Source organism: Mugil cephalus, chromosome 12 (genome assembly GCF_022458985.1).
Source record: "Mugil cephalus isolate CIBA_MC_2020 chromosome 12, CIBA_Mcephalus_1.1, whole genome shotgun sequence".
Classification (NCBI taxonomy): Eukaryota; Metazoa; Chordata; class Actinopteri; order Mugiliformes; family Mugilidae; genus Mugil; species Mugil cephalus.
Window position 1 is genome coordinate 8,344,133 of NC_061781.1, and position 18,518 is coordinate 8,362,650.

The 18,518-nt window shown below is 41.8% G+C and overlaps 1 protein-coding gene across 7 annotated transcripts in view; it reads left to right on the forward strand.

The window, feature by feature from the left end:
• lrp1bb (low density lipoprotein receptor-related protein 1Bb) overlaps window positions 1–18,518 on the forward strand; it is a 262,735-nt gene that overhangs the window by 63,126 nt on the left and 181,091 nt on the right. For all 7 annotated transcript variants that reach the window (XM_047600953.1, XM_047600957.1, XM_047600958.1 and 4 more), the window contains exon 2: window positions 9,756–9,878. In XM_047600953.1, the coding sequence (XP_047456909.1) occupies window positions 9,756–9,878 (123 nt within the window). The remainder of the gene's footprint in view (window positions 1–9,755; window positions 9,879–18,518) is intronic.

Consider the following 18,518-nt stretch of genomic DNA (forward strand, 5'->3'; position numbering starts at 1 on the left):
CAAACTGAGAGGCACCACAAAGCAGTGGTTCACTGCTTTATTTACTGCGTCAGGAACGATAAAGAAAGGCACTGCCCAAATCTTAAGGATTTTAGCATTACGCAGCTTAGCTCTGTTTCTAAATACTGAAATTTGCATTACGTGCACCCTGCGTGGGAGAAAGACAGTTTGAAATTTTGGGAAGAATTTGGAACTACACATATATGTCCATGTATTTTTGGCCACTGATACATTTTGTGTTATTTTATCTGTTTTTATCCTGATGGGATCCTGACTGGCTTCATCTGCACTGCCCTATTTTCAGGAGCTCAAAAGTGAGTGGACATTTTCCTTTAATGGTGCGTTCACACAATGGGCTACGATCAGTTGTCAGTGGAAGGCAGAGACGACGGGCTGACATCTAATACTTTTCACATTTCAGTTCAAGTTTAACCGACCTCAGTCCGAGTTCTAAAGTGACATTTCACCATCAACACAGCGACAATGTCACTAGCAGAGCTGACTTAGTTGTAGCTTTTGTCATCAGTAATGCGAATGCATCGTAAGGGTTGTGACACACCGTTTCAGTGAAGTTTAGAGGGCACACTCAGAGGCTTAACATTCAGATGCTGGCTGTAGGCTTTGTCGCCATTAGTTCTTTGAGGTAAAGCTATTTAATGCACATACATGGGATATTTCTGCACTACAGCTCCATCAGTTAAGCACTTAGAATGGGAAACTGATGCTGAGAACATGTGGTCAAAGGAAGTTTTTCAGTAGATTATTTTTACATCTGAACTTGCAACTTTTTTTTTCTCATGCAGACTTCCCTCTAATTGACATGTGTAAGTAACTACATGAATATCCAATAATGGAACAGAGAATCCCAAACCGCTTGAGTGGCTATTGCACGAGACGTGTGCTTTCCTTGTGGGCATTTGTTTTCGGTCTCTGTCACTAGTAGCCATACAGCCATAATTTTGTCTCATTTTTGGAGGGTAAGCTACACAAGCCAGCCCGAGGAACACAACGTTCCACTCCCGCTGGTTGATGGCTCATTTTAAGCAGTTTACCGTGAGCTTCTAGAGAAAATGACTTTCATTGTCTAGTCATGATTTCTATGTGCATGCCGTACGAGCCAGAAACACTCTATCAACTTCCCGCTGGTTACCATCGCCTGCGTATGTTGTCCTGTGTGAAAAGGCCCCAGAAGAAAATGAAACTGATATAAATTCTATGTGCAAGTTATTTAAACACCTATCACTGTCGTCATAAGGTTTCCAGTGTGCTTGAGTGGATGTTGTTCTACTTTGAAAGATTAATTTCCTGTATGTGGAGTAACATTTTTTCAGACCTTGTTCCAAATCAGAAGTTGCAGGTTTACATATGTTTATACATTATAAGAAACACAAGTTTGGCATCACCAATTGAAAAAGCCTGTCGACACAAGATATAAACACAGCACCCTTTGGTACGGGAGGGTTCTATCAGACATAGTACAAAGCTGTCTTATTTACAAGTTTCTTCATCTACAGTAAATTGCAAGTGAGAAATGTGGTTTGTTTATGATTGCAGAGTTTAGTTTAGTTAGTTTTCATTCAGGCGTAGTGTACAAGCAAAACTGTCAATCACAAGGGGTCATGTGCTGTTCTTCAGTACGACAAGGTGAACAGCAGCCAGCAGCATAAACAAGGTGGATTTGAGTGGTGTGTATGAAGAATCAAAATGACAGTCATCGTTGAAATGCTGCGGTTTAAACACGCAGTGTTGTACACATCTAGAAACACAGAATGTCTCCTCGTTGCCAAGAAGTGCTTTGATCACACTTTGGATGTGTTTGTGTTATTAAATGGCTAAACTTGAGTTGGACCTCAGAAGGAATACTAAAACGTTCAAGCGCTGCAGCGGTGAACGCTAAGAAAAATAGGAGCCACGGTGAAGTTAACTGCCGTAATAAATTAACCAAATCCTCATATTCAACAAGATTGCTTCTCCCTGTCATTTGGTTCCACCGAAATGCAGACCCATCTGGTAATCATTTCTTAAATGCGCTCAGTACCACTGTTAATCAGCCCAGTCCTCGAGACCCACTTATCTGCATGCTTCCGATGCAGACTTGCTGCAGACTTCAACATCTGATCCAATTAAGAGTTACACATTTACCGGCCACCTCAATCAGATCAGGTGTGAGCGAGCCTGGTTCACAAACAGTGAAAGGCATTTAAAATCCTCACAGGCAATTATAAAACAGCACAAACTTTCATATCTCGATGTTAAGAATAAGCGTGCTGCATTTAAATGTCTGCTCTAAACCAATTAAAACTGTAAGATAACACTTCTGATTGTTAAAATGTAAAAATAATATATATATAAAAAAATCTATTTGTGTACTAGATCTAGGATGGATATAACTTATTTGAGGCTTAATTTAGAGAAAGTGAAAGAGAACTGTGAGTTAGACCTCTAAAGACCTGCCACAGCCCTAACACTCTTTAATAAGACCGATATGAACCCAGCTTTTCAGTGGCGTTATCCACATGCAGCTTTGCAGCTTTGTACACCTTTCAGACACTTTCTTTGCTACTGCTGTGATTTTGTGCCCACAGAATACTGGTCATGTCACCTGATGTGATCACCCCACATGGTGCAAACATACCCTGAAAGACTGTATTCATTCCAACAAGAAAGTTAACAGGTGGTAATATTTTCCTATTCAATGACAAAAAGTTTACTATCTTTCTTCCATTCAGTTGTAATTGGGGTGGTTTCATTGGGGTGTGATTGGGCTGTTACTGTGATTATGAGTAGAATGCTAGTGTCCTTGTAAACACAGCAATGTTAAAAAAGCTTAAAGGAAAGCTATATGCCAGAGGAGTTCCACTGCTTTGATTATTCCCCACTATGCAGTTAATGTAAAATCACCAAAGTATGAGAAGAGGCTTTCTTCCATGAGCAAATGTTTGTTCCAAAACGTAAATAATGATGATGAAATAAAATGAAGCAATTAGAATTACAAGTCCAAAACACCAGATTCTTCCAGTTAGTTCACTGGGACAACAGTAAAGCTGACGCTTCTATTTATAGGTCTTATCGGTAATGAGTTTAAGGTGTTTACTCCCTGCTCGGTTGTAAAGTGGAGTGCTTACACACTCAGCCTGGCTTGTTCTGAAAGGTGACAGAAAATAATGAGAGAGGGAACTTGGCAGAAAAGAGAAGGAAACAGCTAAGCATTTAATGAGAATGACAGAGTGATTTTACTCAGCAGTTCTACATGTTTTAGATGCAAATCCGCCGTCATTAAAATGAAAAATGTGCCATCGTTTTAATAAACTGGACAACGGGAATTAACCTGCTCACTCTGCTCAGGTTGTAACTTTACTGTCAGCTCTTCGTAAATATAAAAATGGCTTACATAACGTCGACATAATTCTTGTAATGTAGCTGTATCTTTGTGAATGTAATGTGCTGAAATGCATTCCCTTGCATGTGGAATGAAAGGGTAATAAAGAGCACACAGCTTAAGATCAGTCTCATGAATCATTCATTGTTTACTGTGGCAGGGATTCATGCCAAAAAGCGGGAGGCGGTTGTGCGATTGTCTTCTGAATCCTCTCAAAAACTGCTCCCTTTTAATGATGTGTTGACTTGCCCACACTGTGGTTGGGGAAAATAAAAGTGACCTTGCTCTGTGGTGAAGGTCGGGCACTATCTAATGAAGGTCCAAAAGCCTTAACAGCATTGATTTCTCCCTCATTTTGCAGCTAGAATCCTGAGTTCTTCAGCGTTGCCATGGGGGCATGGCCATGGGTACAGCTGTTGTTTCCTGGAGCTGCCTTTGTTACACCTCAGATTCACACTTCTCTGTCTTAGTACATCATTATTTTCTTTCATTTTAATCTAACACAACTCCCATCTGGAGTTTTCTTAGTGGTTTTCCATGATCAAGGATGGAGGAGGAGAGAAGTGCTACAGAGCGAATGTACACATACACAGTAAGTGGTGTGAAAAAGTGTCTGTTCCCCGTTAAAACATAACCTAACTGTGGTTTATCACACCTGAGTTAAATTTCTCTAGCCACACCCAGGCCTAACTACTGCCACACCCGTTCCCAGTCAAGACATCACTACCTGACAAAGTGAAGTAGACCAAAAGATCATCAACAGGTAGACATCATGCAGAGATCCAATGAAATTCAGGAACAAATCAGAAAGAAAGTTACTGAGCTCTATCAGTCTGAAGAAGGTTATGAAGCCATTTCTACAGCTTTGTGACTCCAGAGAACCACAGTGAGAACTATTATCCACAATTGGTGAAAACATGGAACAGCGGTGAACCTTTCCAGTGGCCGGACGACCAAAATTACCCCAGGAGTGCAGAGATTACTCATCCGAGAGGTCACAAAAGGCCCCACAACAACATCCAAAGAACTGCAGGCCTCATTTGGCTCAGTGAAGGTCAGTGTTCATGACTCCACCATAAGAAAGAGACAAAAATGGTCTCGATGGCAGAGTTCAAAGACCAAAACCACTGCTCAACAAAAAGAACTTAAAGGCTCGTCTCACTTTGGCCAGAAAACATCTTGATATATGGGAAAATACTGTGGGACTGACGAGACAAAAGACGAGACAAAAGTTGAACTTTTTGTAAAGTGTATGTCCCGTTACATTTGGAGTAAAAGTAGCATCACATTTCAGAAAAAGAATCACAGCAACAACTCTGGTGTTGGTAGTGTGAGGGTATGGGGCTGGTTTGCTGCTTCAGGACTTGGAAGACTTGCTGTGATAAATGAAACCATGAATTCTGCTGTCTGCCAAAAAAATCCCGAATGAGGATGTCCGACTGTCCGACATCTGTTTTTGACCTCAAGCTGAAGAGAACTTGGGTTCTGCAGCAGGACAATGATCCAAAACACACCAGCAAGTCCACCTCTGAATGTTTGAAGAAAAACAAAATGAAGACTTTGGAGTGGCCTAGTCAAAGTCCTGACCTGAATCCTATTGAGATGCTGTGACATGACCTTAAAAAGGTGGTTCATGCTTGGAAACCCTCCATTGCGGCTGAATTACAAGTCTGCAAAGATGAGTGGAACAAAATTCCTCCACAGTGCTGTAAGGACTCATACAAGTAATCACAAACGCTTGATTGCAGTTGTTACTGCTAAGGGCCCAACCAGTTATTAGGTTTACAGGAAAATCACTTTTTTTCATGTAGGTTTGGATTTTGTTTTAATAATAAAAACCTTAATTTAAAAAACTGCATTTCGTATTTACTTGAGTTATCGTTGTCTTGTATTTAGATGTGTCTAATCATCTGAAACATTTAGGTGTGACAAACACACAAAAAAAAAAAGAAATCAGGAAGGGGGCCAACACTTTTTCACACCCCTGTAACTGAGGGCGCGCGTCCAGAAATGTTGTGACATTCAGCAATCGCTCATCAGCGAGCAGAGTCACGGTACTCTAAGTCCTCATATGCTGATCAGACTTGACGTAGATGGCATTTAAGTCTAAATAGCACACGGCGTATGTCACTTCCAGAGAAACGCTTGTAATAAAGATTCATTATGCAGGTGTGAGGCATTATTGAGATGCACCACACAACACTGGATCTTTTTGGCATATGAAAGAGATGAAGATTAAAGGAGAGGCTGCATTATACTGTTGTTATACTTAATAACCTGTTTAGTTTGGCTCTTGGCCCGGTGCTCATCCATAATGTATATGACCTACAGCTGGTCAGGACGTAGAAGTGTAGTCTGAGTGGTAGAGGGTTTAAAATCATCTATGTGGATACGTGTCTTGTGTGTGTGCATGCGCCAGCAGAAAGTCTTTAAGAACATTTGCGTTTCTGTGTCCTGTTACACTTTTCCTCAATAACTTGCGAAACGTTCACAAGTGATGTACACTGTTAAGCTAGAATGTACAGGTGTATTACCAGCCCAAAATGCACTCAGAGCATTTGTAGTTTAGGCCATTTGTGACCACATTCCTTTAGTAGGGTGAACACACAGTGCATCCTTCCCACATTGATGGGCAGTGCTATTTAGGGAGACGATTGTAATTGTAAACTCATGTGCTTGTATCTGTTAAAAAATATACTAATAACTAAATCTCACAAATAGTTCTGTAACAGCAGTACAGTATTTGCACAGTATTCTACTTTGCCCAAAATGATGGATGTGTTTATTTAGATATAGATTAAGTGCAGAGCTCTGATCAGAACACAAGTGGTCACTCAAGATGCACGTGGAGAAGCATTTTAAATTTAAATTTTAAAGCTCCCTCGTGGCCGGATCACTCGGGTCGTATGTTAATACCAGGTTCAAACAGGCCAGATAACTTTCTTGAAAGCTGCAGGTTTCAGACTTTCGATCAAACGTTTTCCAGCACATCCCCCTTAACCCTCACTCTGGTTCAAGGTTTGTTTCTCCTCGGACACTGTAAATAAGTACTCAAGATTGCTTACTGGCAGCACCTTTCATTGCCGTTTTGGAGGTGCTCCAACACGGACGTCTGTCCATTAGGATCTGGCACAAAGTCACTGAATTCTTCACACCTGTCGTTTTCTCCCAGACAGCTCACCTTACATCTAATGTGTTCCAGACCATGACATGAGCTACTGTTACAGGATAATCACCTGATTTGTGAGTGATCATAGTGTCTTGGCTTATCTGTGTATTTGAAACTTTTCCATAACATCCTCGAGAAGACTATTCCACCCGGTAGTGTTTGTCTTACCTTTCTCCCAGAACAAGTTGCCGTCTGACCTTGAGCACGTTGAATCCAACGTACACAGACTAGATGGACTATTGCGGCTCTGTCACCGAACCCCACTGCTTCTTTTGTCGAGCGGGGAGTGTTGGATGAGCTGCAAATAACTTCTTTAAGAAGCAGCTTCTTACTTGACTGAAGAGTTTTCTCAGATCTGCTCCATTTAGCTGCGCAACAAAGCTGATATTTAATGCACCTCTTTGAGCCATGCACTGCACACGTTTTGTTTGTATAGACGCGTAGCTTAAGACTTATCCAATGTGCCATATTGTGAACGGTGTGTCTGATGCAATTCGGGGGATTGCAAGGTCTTAGTGGTTTGTAGCTTACCTCATTGGAGCATAATATTGTTTAGAGAGATAAATAAGGACCTAAGCTCTCATGTAATTTAGAGTTTAATAAAATGGAGCAAGTGGGACAGTGGGTACCTCGCTGCAAGATGCAAAATGCAGTATGGAGGGATTTGTTGTGTTGTCTAACATTTATGTTACAGCATAATGGGCATGTTTAGTAAATAGCACATGTTCGCACATCTCAACAAAAAGACTTGAGAAAAATATATGCTGCAAAGACAGCTGGCCATATTTCCATCGGCATGTTTGCAAACCATCTTCCCCGTCTCCTGCCTGCCTCCAAGTAAGTCTTTGTTCCTCTGAAAATCTGGCACATTTCAAAGGCTCAGTGGCTTTAATGAGCCACTATGTTGTGCCAGTGGTGGCTGTTGGGTGTCAGGAATGAAGCTCATGATAATGTGCCCGGCTGAGTGCCACTGTGCGTTTCCTACTGTTATGGTAATAGAAGCAGTTTGGGTGTTTTTCCACTTACAGAAGGTGGCTGTTGCCTTTTTTTTTTTATTATTTGCTGTTCCTGCCATCACCACTCCTTTGATGTTTGTTCAGAATAATCTCAAACATATATAATGCTGCAGCACTGCACTTTAATGCATCTTTCTTGTGGAAATACAGTCGTATATGGTAGAACAAAACACCAGTGTTTTCTTTCATTGTGTCTTTGTCCCCCCCGACGGCTGCAGGGACAGCGCAACCTGTCAAAGAGACTGTTTAGAAAAGGAGAAGGCAAAGATGAATTGACACAAGAGGTCATTTGCTTTGCTCATATTCGGGCCCTTAGCTTTGAAGATGAAGTGGCACGAAAGGAGGTAGAACATCAGTAGGTAACTGGGCTGCTCTGCCGCCCGCGAACGGATTCTTTCATGGCTTCCTTCACTAGCTGAGGAAGTGGCCCTCCTGTCACCAGCCCCCTGCTTTTCAATGGTAATCAATTCAACTTTAAAGGCCTTGGAGACATCCCTTTAGAGACTCCGGCAAACTTGGCATGCCTCTGCCAACCTCAAACCCAGCGTGCGCTTATTGATCCTTTGCTATTTTTTTGTAAATAGTATACTTGCTACTATATGGATTATTTGTGGTGTGAATACGGACATTTTGTGCAGCGTTGGAACAAACTATCAGTTTTGGATGATAAATTAAACGTTAAACCGTTAGTTCTGGATAGTAATTCACGTTATAATATTTTGCGACCCTTAATATTTTTCATCTTAACTGTCAAATCATGTGCAGTACATCGAGTCTGGTGCCCAATTGATGTTTATTGCATGTGATTATCTTGTGCTGGGTAAAAGGAGCCAATTTGACTGCAGCCAAGAGTCTTGGCATTACAAATTGTTGTGTGTTTCTGTTTCAAATCAGTGTTTTGAGAAATATGCTGGAAGAGACTTTTTTTATTTTATTTTTATTTTTATTTTATTTTTATTATTATTATTTTTTTTATGCCCGTGCTGTTTTACTGTTCAGAGGCAAAAATGTGTGCGAATTCATCGCGGGGTTACCTTGAGACGCCTCAACGTGACACATATTTTTTTTTCTTTAAAGGTTTGACGGCTTTTGTGTGTGTTTTTAACAATGTTCACATTAAAAAGAGAGAGAGAGGGAGAGACTTTGAATATTTCAGAAGGGACCTTGATTTAAATTGTAAGATTTCAGATATATTGCATCAGTGGGAATAGAAGAGGCAGAATGGATGAGATGTTTGACCTTTTCAGATTTGTCCCTGGGTAGTGAATTTGCTGGAGGGTGCCGGGGCAGGGAGCAGCAGCGCGTAGAATTATCGCTCCCACTGTTCAAACGTTGCGGACCTGAACTCCCACTCGCTCCACTCCCACCACTAATGGGTTAGGAACACACGGTGATATAGATGGAGATGGAGAGAACGAGTGGGTGGGGGACTGGGGGCCTGTCTGATTGTCTGAGGGTGAAGCTTAGAAAGAAATCACCGCTTCGACTCTGCGCTGAGGAGATGTTGCAGCAGGTCACATTGTGGTGTCAAATCTTTAGCAAAAGCTTGTGTCACTCCGCGGCGCAATGGAGCCGAGTTCTGTGACAGCTGCCGGCAGGAAACGTGTCAGCGCTTTGATGGATGATTGCTATATTGAAAGGCGATGACGACTTTTTAGTTGGCTGGGCTTTCACTGAACTCCTTCTGTTCCACCATCAAATCAAAGCACAATGCAGAGAAGGCAAACAGATAAGGAGAAACTCGACAAACTGCTTTGTAATAGTTTGTGGAGTTGTGAAGGACGTCATGTCTTTGGTATAGGAGAGTAGCTGTCACATTTACAATGCCTGGGCAGAGATTTTTTTTTTTTTTTTTTCTGGAAAGAAATGTGTGGCTTCCTGTCCTGATTCTGGTTTGTTAAAGAAATGTCAAAGGACAGCCATTGTCATTAATGTAGCCACTCGAAAAAAATCTTGGCTTTGTCTCAAGTCAATCTGCTGATGATGATGATTTTCCTTAGAACGATACCTCTTCACTTGAACCATTGCTGCATGTGATTCTAACGACCGCCCTCTCCACTCACTCTCGCCTTCAAGTGCGCATCCAGTCATGTTTTCCGCTGAAACATGCGGTGTGTCTGCACAGTACCATCACCTCATACCGCAACTTTTCTGTCTCTCTCTCCACCCCTCTCCTCATGCCATCCTCCAGAAGCCATCTTGTGCGATGTGGGGGAGTTTCACTGTCACAACCAGGAAACCTGCATCCCCGAGGCCTGGCTCTGTGATGGTGAGCCCGACTGCCCCGATGGCTCCGACGAAGCTGATCAAGTTTGTAAGTCACCCATTCCATCCATTACTCACTAATGCAAAACTGTTGTTTGGAATTCTGCCATAACACCTCATCTGACAGCAGCTCTTAACTTGGTGAGTAGTTTACATACTGCTACCGACATGCATTAAGTGATATCCACCAAAAAGGGAACTTTCCTGTATCAAAGATTCCCCCTCTGGGCTTAAAACGTGTTAGAAGTCTGTGCCTTCCTCTGTCACAGAGAACGGCTCCTGTGGTCATTTTGAAGACATAAAACTCGCTCACATCTTGGTTGGTGCTGCTTTGAAAGCAGACTACAAACAAAGTACTGTGCTTCGAAATACTCTGGTTAAACTGTGAGCGTAACTCCACCTGGCAAACAGCTGAAAGGTAGGATTGTGTTGCAGGAATGATTGCAACATTTCATATGGACATTTTATAACGCGAGAGATTCCATCTGGAAAAATTGATAACGGTGGTATATGTGTTTTAAATGATACACCCTGTTGGCCTGTGCTTCTGTTTTCTATGCTGGCAGAATTGAAATGCTACAATCTTTCAGTCCTACCGTGGGTAAGAGTTCACTATTAAGATTCTGCACAAAACTTGCCTCTGCAGTGTCAGGGCTTCTTTGGATTCGAGGGTATTATCTGAATTCTACCCCAGTTTGAAGACTAGCGGGCTGTATGTGAATTGGGATCTGAATCTGAATCAAATTTATGCTCTCACACACAGGGAATTTGTCTCTGCGATTATTTCAATAAACAAACATAAACAAAAGTATAGGCAAGAAATAAGAACAATATAAAATATATGGTTTTAAATAAAGAAGGAACTGTTTTCCAAAGGAAAGTGAACTGCACAGATGCATTAATGCATTACCAGGCAAAATGCATTAATGCAATGCATAGACACAGGTTGTATGAGTGACTTAATGCATCCTCACTGAGGAAGGAGGGTAAGACTCAGTGTGTGTGTGTGTGTGTGCTTGAGGGGGTGATTATTCACGAGTCCAGGTGCAGATGTGCCTCTCACCTCATACCCTCCAGGGTGAGAGGGGTCGGCTGCAATTCTTCATGCCTGCCTCAGTGTCCGAGAGACGTCCAAGTCCGAGCTAAACGGGCGTGACTACGTTTGAATTGTGGCCTAATGTGTGATAAACTGGTGTCATGTTCCTCACATCTTCCCATGAGCATGCTGCTTCTCTTGGCATTACATAGTTCATGTCAGAGCGGTTAGGGAGGTTTATCAAATCAACTTGATCAGTTTGTTTTTTGCACCGTGTGAAAAAATGGAAATCTCAAAGCCAAAGCCTAGCGCTTCATCCGCTGTCACTCAAACACCAGTGCCGTCACTTCTCTCTAACAGGTTGGCAAATAGTGTCATTTGGCAATAGCGCCGTATCCCTGGAGGCTGCTGCTTGCCTGGCCTGAACTTTGCAGATCTACAGCTAGCTTGATTAATCGACCACCAGGCACCTAAAGATAATGAAATAATATCAGAGTAAGGCAGTCATGACCATTCTGTGATATAATAATGTTTTTTGTTTCCCAAGGTCTGTTTGGAACAAACCATGTGGAAAGTTTGTTACAGTCTATTAAAGAGATATACACATGTGCATATAGATATACATGTTTTGTTCAAAAAGTCCCTTTTTGAAAAAAAAAGCAAAATGATAAACTTAACACAAACATGTGCAGTCTAATAGCAGCTATACTTATCAGGTATAATATTATGACCACTGACAGCAGAAGTAAATAACATTGACCATCTTGTGACAATACAATGTTCTGCTGGGAAACTTTTGGCCCTGGTATTTATGTGGATGTTACTTAGACATGTAGCACCCACCTAGACCAGAGCAGACGCCACCAACTCATAGCAATGGCACTCCTGGACGGCAGCATCATCCCCATCAAGATGCAGCCTGACACAGGCACACATACAGAAACCGTTTAGAAAAAACTCAAAAAAGCGCAAGGTGTTGACCTGGCCTCCAAAAGTAAATAGATCATGAACTGATCAAGTATCTGTGGGCTGATCCACAGAGACCCCTACCCTTATCTAGTCAGATCCAAAGGCCCCCACTAACAACGTCCTGTTGCCAGACACTACAGGACACCCACATCCATTCCCCGATGAGTTACAACTGTTTTAGATGCACAAGGGAGGCCTACACAATATCAGGAAGGTGGTCATAATATTATGACTGATTGGCTATTTCAAAGACAAACACAAACACCAAAGAAAAAGTATTCTCCAGTTAGGTAGTTGTGTAACGTGATGGACCACATATATTTTGCAGAGGTAGCATTGCGCCGTTGAAATGTCAAAACACAAGAGACATGGAGGTGTTGTTTCACTACACTGCAGCCAATCTATATACCAGCAGAACTACGCTGACCAGCATGGGTCTGAAAGTTCACTTTATTGATGAGAACGTACTGAACACAGCATCTGAGTCTGCCTACTATTTGTGCTTTATCTTATTTGAAGATTATACGCTGGTACCTTGTGCATTCTGGCATTTTGTTTTTTGAATCAAATTTTGTCGTCAGTACAGTATATGTACTTGAAAAATTTCCAGTGTCATCCTTGACACTGGAAAAGCAATAAAAATCAAGATTTAACTATTGTTTCTGTTGAGTGCATGGTGTCCTCTTGTATATTATGACAAATTAATGAAATATACACAGAGAAATTCCAGGATGTCTCTAGAGATGACAGTCTAATGATTAGAAATGCATAAACCCTTATGGCACACTGTAGCAATCACACATTGCTCTGAAAGTACAGACACACCAAACTGATGACAGATGAACTGGTAGTTCACTGGCAGCAATAAATGCCGATTGTGAAGTAATTTCACATTGCCTGTGATTGGGCTAAAAAGTTGCACTTGAACACATCGCCAGCCACCTGGCACAAACTTTCCATGCCTGCATAAAAAGCTAAACGCCCTCCCAGAGAATTCAACACGTCAGATCAGTTGAAAAGTTGGTTCAAGGTGAGCCCAACCAGTCTCAATGGTGCGGGGCTAAAATTAGGGCCACAGATGCAAACCAAGGGCTTGACACTGTCAGCTTGCTGTGTACTACAGAAAACACTACATCATACAGTGAAGAGTCTGCTCATCCGCGCATCCAGCTGCAGTAAACCTTCATTCGTCCTTCACGTCAGAATTGCTTGTGGCATGTATTCTCCTGGGTATTATTATTTACACACTTCTGGGAGGTAAATTTCCTCTAATGCAGGAACAGAGCGGCAGTTTCACGTTATTATGAGCTGAATGAGCCTTTGTAAATCATGATGAGGCTGTCACTGTCACACAGTTTACCATAGACAAAAAACACAACACCGAATTATTAACATGCAGCCCAGGTTCCTCATCAGTATGAGTTATTGGATATAATTAGGACTTTATAGTTTCGGCTGTGACATCTGGGCATAAATTGTCCGCAGTGCACAATAATTATTAATGCCTTTGCACGCAAGAGGTCATATATCAAGTGCTTGTGGCTTGCTATGCATTTTGCGGAGAAAGACGAATACCTCAAAGCTTATGTCAAAATTAAATAATAATGTCACTCGCCAGCCGTTAACATGTTCTGCTAGCATGCTCTCTAATGTACAAATTTAGCGGAGTGCTGCTGTGCTTCTCAACCTGTGTGCGTGCTGAGATGAAGCAACACAATTCTGTGACCCGGACAGGAGACGGGGCATAAAAAAGGAGATGGGGGAATGGATAATCTTTCCTCAAGACTAAAAAAGAAAATTGCTGCATCCATTCCCTTAGATTCTCTTCTCTGACAAAGTGAGTTGCTGAAGGTTTTGCTTATTGCTACGTACATCATTCTACCTTCAATATCTCACACTAGGCTTATTGTCTCGTAAGGCCACGCGTATTCCATCCTGTGTGCCAGAGTAATTCCCATGAAAGACCGCGCAGGAGTGTTTAGAGGAGTAAGTGGTCCCTTTAAAGGGGCACTCCAAACATTTTACACACAAACCTTTTTATTTATAGTTTGTTTATTATGAGGAGATCTGCTTAAAAACGCCGACAAGATGTCTTCTGGGGAGGGAGCTTTTTACAACTTCAGGAAAAAAGAAAGAAAGAAAAAAAAACATTATGGAATATAAGGCAAGGTCTCATGAAGAATACAATCCACTTGCATTATAGGATCAAGGCGGTTCAAGTGTTTTTAGCCAAGAGATCTCCCTTTCCTTGTATCAGCGTTGGCTATTTTATGTTTTCTGACTCCCACAAGAACCCAACTCCATAAAACTGTAATTAAACCTCTAGTTTCTCCCTTTAACAATCCAGTTTGGCCAAATATTAGAGAGAGCCTCAGAAATGCTGTAAATTTTAACCGATTTCATTTCGGAAAACAAGTGAGAGCTGTGAAGCGAGCTCATTATTTCCCTATATGTAAAACTGAGTAGAGTGATGGGGTTGCTGCCCTGTTAGCTGTTCCACTTCCCAGATATGTGGTCTCCGCTTTGATTGCTTTCTCTCACCTATGATCTTTCACTGTCCCCGCGTGAGAAGTGTTTTAAATATAACCCCAATAATATAGCCTCTACGCGGTTGCTGTGGGCCGAGTCATGTAATCTCCAAAAGGCAATTAATTATCACTTGAATTAATGTTGGCGCCATTTTATTTACTATGCCTGCAGAAAAAGAAAAGACCTTGCATATTCATCTCGGGAAATTGGCAGAGCTCATTAGAATGGATTATGTATTGATAGGAAGGGGAATTAGATCAGCTTTGCCCTACAAACAGGAAATGGGATTGAAATGCACTCTGCCTTCTTAAATGATAGCAAGGGCTGCAATAACCTGTGATGGGAAAAAAAAAAACAACTTCATATAAGGTGATGATAACGGAGTTGAAATAAAAGCACAGGAAATTCAGCTTCCTTGGTTTATTGGCTTATTTGGGGCATAATATGGAAGAATTTATTATCTTAAGAAAAAGGCAGGGTAATAAATCAAGCTCCTGTCGTCTAGATATAAATGTTTGTGCCAGTCACGGCCTTACTCCTCTCTGCTCCGGCTCGGTCAGGGAGATGTAATCACTCCATCTTCACGGCTTGTGCGGAGGAGAGAAGGGAAGGTGGCCTTGGATTGCAATGCTGAGAGACTGGAAGGAAGCAGCAGCTTATCCGCTCAGCTGCAGGCCTCACAAGACTGAACAGCTGACGACAGTTATTCGGGGAGCCGGGAAAACAGCTTGCCGTCAGGAGCGGCTGCAGAAACCCCGGCAAAATGGCAGTTCTCCAATTGTGTCGCAGTTCAAACAAACGCGTTTCCCTGCAATGGAGGGTCAGACCTTTGCTGCGGGGGCAACTTTGCATCCTGAGTGGTGACAGTTAAAGAGATTTTAAAATCTGGAAGCATAAAGGATGATGATATTCTTAGTTTTCGGGCGGCCTGCTTAATAATAAGTATAAATGTCAAGGTTGTCTCGAGATGGACACATTAGCTGTTAGCTGTGGGTTTTGATAAAGCAGGACAGTAATTTCATTTTAACTAACTTCATTTTGTATAAACTTGCAGATGCAGCCCTCTCACTGTGTTGATGCCCCATGCTTGCAAACAGTGTCTTAGAATTTAAATCCTTCATGAATCCTTCAGGAAAGGATTTCATGGACTTTTGGCTCGTCTTAGTAGTGCTGCCATGAGGGGCTTTGTGAATCTGGGGGACATGGAGACCAGTGAATCCCCTGATTGAATTGTCACTCCCAGAGGAAAATACAATAAAGGGGGTCAGTGGTTGACTTCAAAAACATGTTCACAGAAGCTGTGTTTCGTGGCTGTAGCTTGGCTCGACCCAATCAACACCGATGTTGATCTCGGTGTCCTCGAGGCACAGGGGAGGAGAACTGTTCAAAGACAGCTCTCTCAGGGGTTCCTCCACTTATTCCCCTTCAACGACAGGGGAGGGCACATCTCGCCATGCCTTCCTCTAAAATCCTCAGATCCTTTATACTGAGTTCATCAGTTTCCAACCGAGAGCTTGAAAACAAACAGCGTGACTAAAGAAACAGTAACAAAAAAAAGAGAGAAACGCTTCCATGATCTAGTGCCGGGTATTTCATACCACTGAGCCTTTAGTTTCCGTCTTCTTCTGCTGCTCATAGCACTTTATAGTAAATAACTACATCTGGGCATTTATATGACCTATTTAATATATTTATATTTTGGAGTCATGTCACAGAAAAGTTGTAAAATAAGTTTTTCTGCTCCAGCATGTAAGAATACTACTGGCAATGGTGATTTGTCCTGACACTTGACATTGGACCCCGAGCTAAAGAGACAGAATTTCTTTGTTTTCAACAAAACATTTATTTGCAGTGAAATGGTATAGCACGCCAAAGTCTTAGGTCATGCTGCCAATGTGACATTTTTTTTGTGCGTTCCAAAAAATATGAATTGTTATTAAAGAAAATGTGAGTTGAAACTGAATGTGAGAAATTGAACTGGGAAAATGGGGTTTGTTATTCCAGTTTTCATGTGTTTTTTAGTTACCTGTACGACCAGAACTTTCTACCTGTAGCCCAGACGCTTGATCAAACTCATTATCCGTAGTTCAGACATGAATCGCCGGACAAAAATAAATGCCAGTGCCCGCAGTTTACTGTACGTGCTCCGTTTTCAATTTCGTTATTTCCTGTTTTCTTGATATTCACTTCCTACGGCAAATTATGACTGATCACAAAACTGTTTGCAAAAGTTCAATGCTAAGGATGCGTCTGCAATAAACAAGCAGGTTGTTTGTCTCTGTTGCCCCCTGAACCTGAACCGAATCACCATTTTAACCATATTGCATCAATAACTCCCTGAATCAGAACGGAATATATGTGTTATAATCACCCTTAGTTGTATGTATGCAGCAATTGTGGGAAACACAACGTTTGAAGCACCAAATGTGTAGAATTATCCAATATAATGTTTTTTGTGACAGTGTTGTTATTTAACAGCTTCATTTTTCTAGGCGATGCATGTTCAGTCGGTTCACTGAAAACCCTGTGACGATTAGATTCATCAACTGATACCAGATTCTAGTTTCTATCATTTCCTACTGTAGAGACTGAGCTCATGTGACCATCTGAGCTCTGGGAAGTATAGCTGATAAAGCCCCTGTGGAGAAACTGCTTAGAAGTGCAGAGTGTATCAGGTCCGGCTGTCTGGCTGTCTGTGATGAAGCTGCAGTAGTGACGCATTCAAGGCTGCCTATCAACATCCTGCAGGGTATTTTATCTAGGAAGTCCCATATTGAAATAAATGTAACACAAATGCGTCTGGTTCCCATGAGAATTGGTGCTAGTAGGATGGAGGTTTAGGGGGTAATGTAGCGTAGCACCTTGTTATTGAGCTGAAGGACTGGGCCTTTTGCATTATGTAATATTTATTCTCCTTCCTCTCCATCTCTGCCTCCCTGCTGAGCTGTAACCCTTATGTTGACTCATGAAAAAGAAAAAAAAAATGCCTGTGCGTGTGTTCAAGCCCAGTTGCTGCATACTATAAAAACATTATTCACATGAAGTTAATGTCAGAAGCTATGTTTCCATCAGTGTATCATAATTTTTCATCAGAACTGCGCAAAAAAGCGTGCACTCGCACACGTGGACCCGGTCCACGTGGTATGGTCATGCGATGAAATCATTGGATTTATTCGTCTTCGTCTCTGAAGAGCATAACACATGGGCCAATGTGCTTGCAATTTGCCAAACATGCCGCATTATTATTTTTTTCTTTGTGACAGTTCACTTCAAATTTATTTGAGAAATATTTGGACTTAAGAGAGCATTAATCTGCATAATGCTGCTTTCACGGTGCTCTCTTGTGCCTTTCCCCAAGGTATTACAAAGTGGCTGTGAGTGTACGCGCACAAATAAATTCAAAAGTTTGTTTGCTCGACCCCGTCACTTACATTTAATTTGAGATCCAATTCACTGTCTTTAGCTATCCGTGCGTGCCACACGTGTGAGCGCACGTTTACCGGCATAGTAATTTTGCACTGTTTTCTTTCAGCAGGAGGTGTAAGACTTTGGAATAAATTTACTATTCTGCTCCCTCTCTACATTTGGAACAGAATTTATGTACATTTCCCCGGGCCTGTGCCATCTGTTTTACCAGGCGTTTCAGTTGGCCGGGGAACAGACACAACAAATAATGTGTGTCTGTGGAATAAGTGCTTCCCGTGAAGGCACGATTCGCTTATAAAAATGTCTGTGATTAAGACTGTCTCTTAAAGAGAACGATAGTCATCCTCTTTGCCCTTAGTATATCATTTGCTTAGGTTCAGTTCCATGCCTTCTGCATTGCCCCTCCCTCTACAGTTTAACACATTTCCATATGTCTGATCACTTGTCTCACGCAAAACCATTAGTGCAAGAATTTTGTTGCCTGGTGACAATCTTGTATCCACATTATGTTTCATCCTTGTCAGAAGTGATGCACTGGGAGGAGCACATTACTGCTTTGTCTTCGCTCTCACAGCCCCCGTCTCAACAGCTAAGCTGCAGTGACACATTTTCCTTTTTGTATTCCCTCCCAGAATGAGTTTCGTAGAGGACAGCTTCACAGCTTGTCACCTTAAGAACCGAAGAAAAGAGCATATTTTATAAACTTGACATGCTTGCTGTCATGGAACC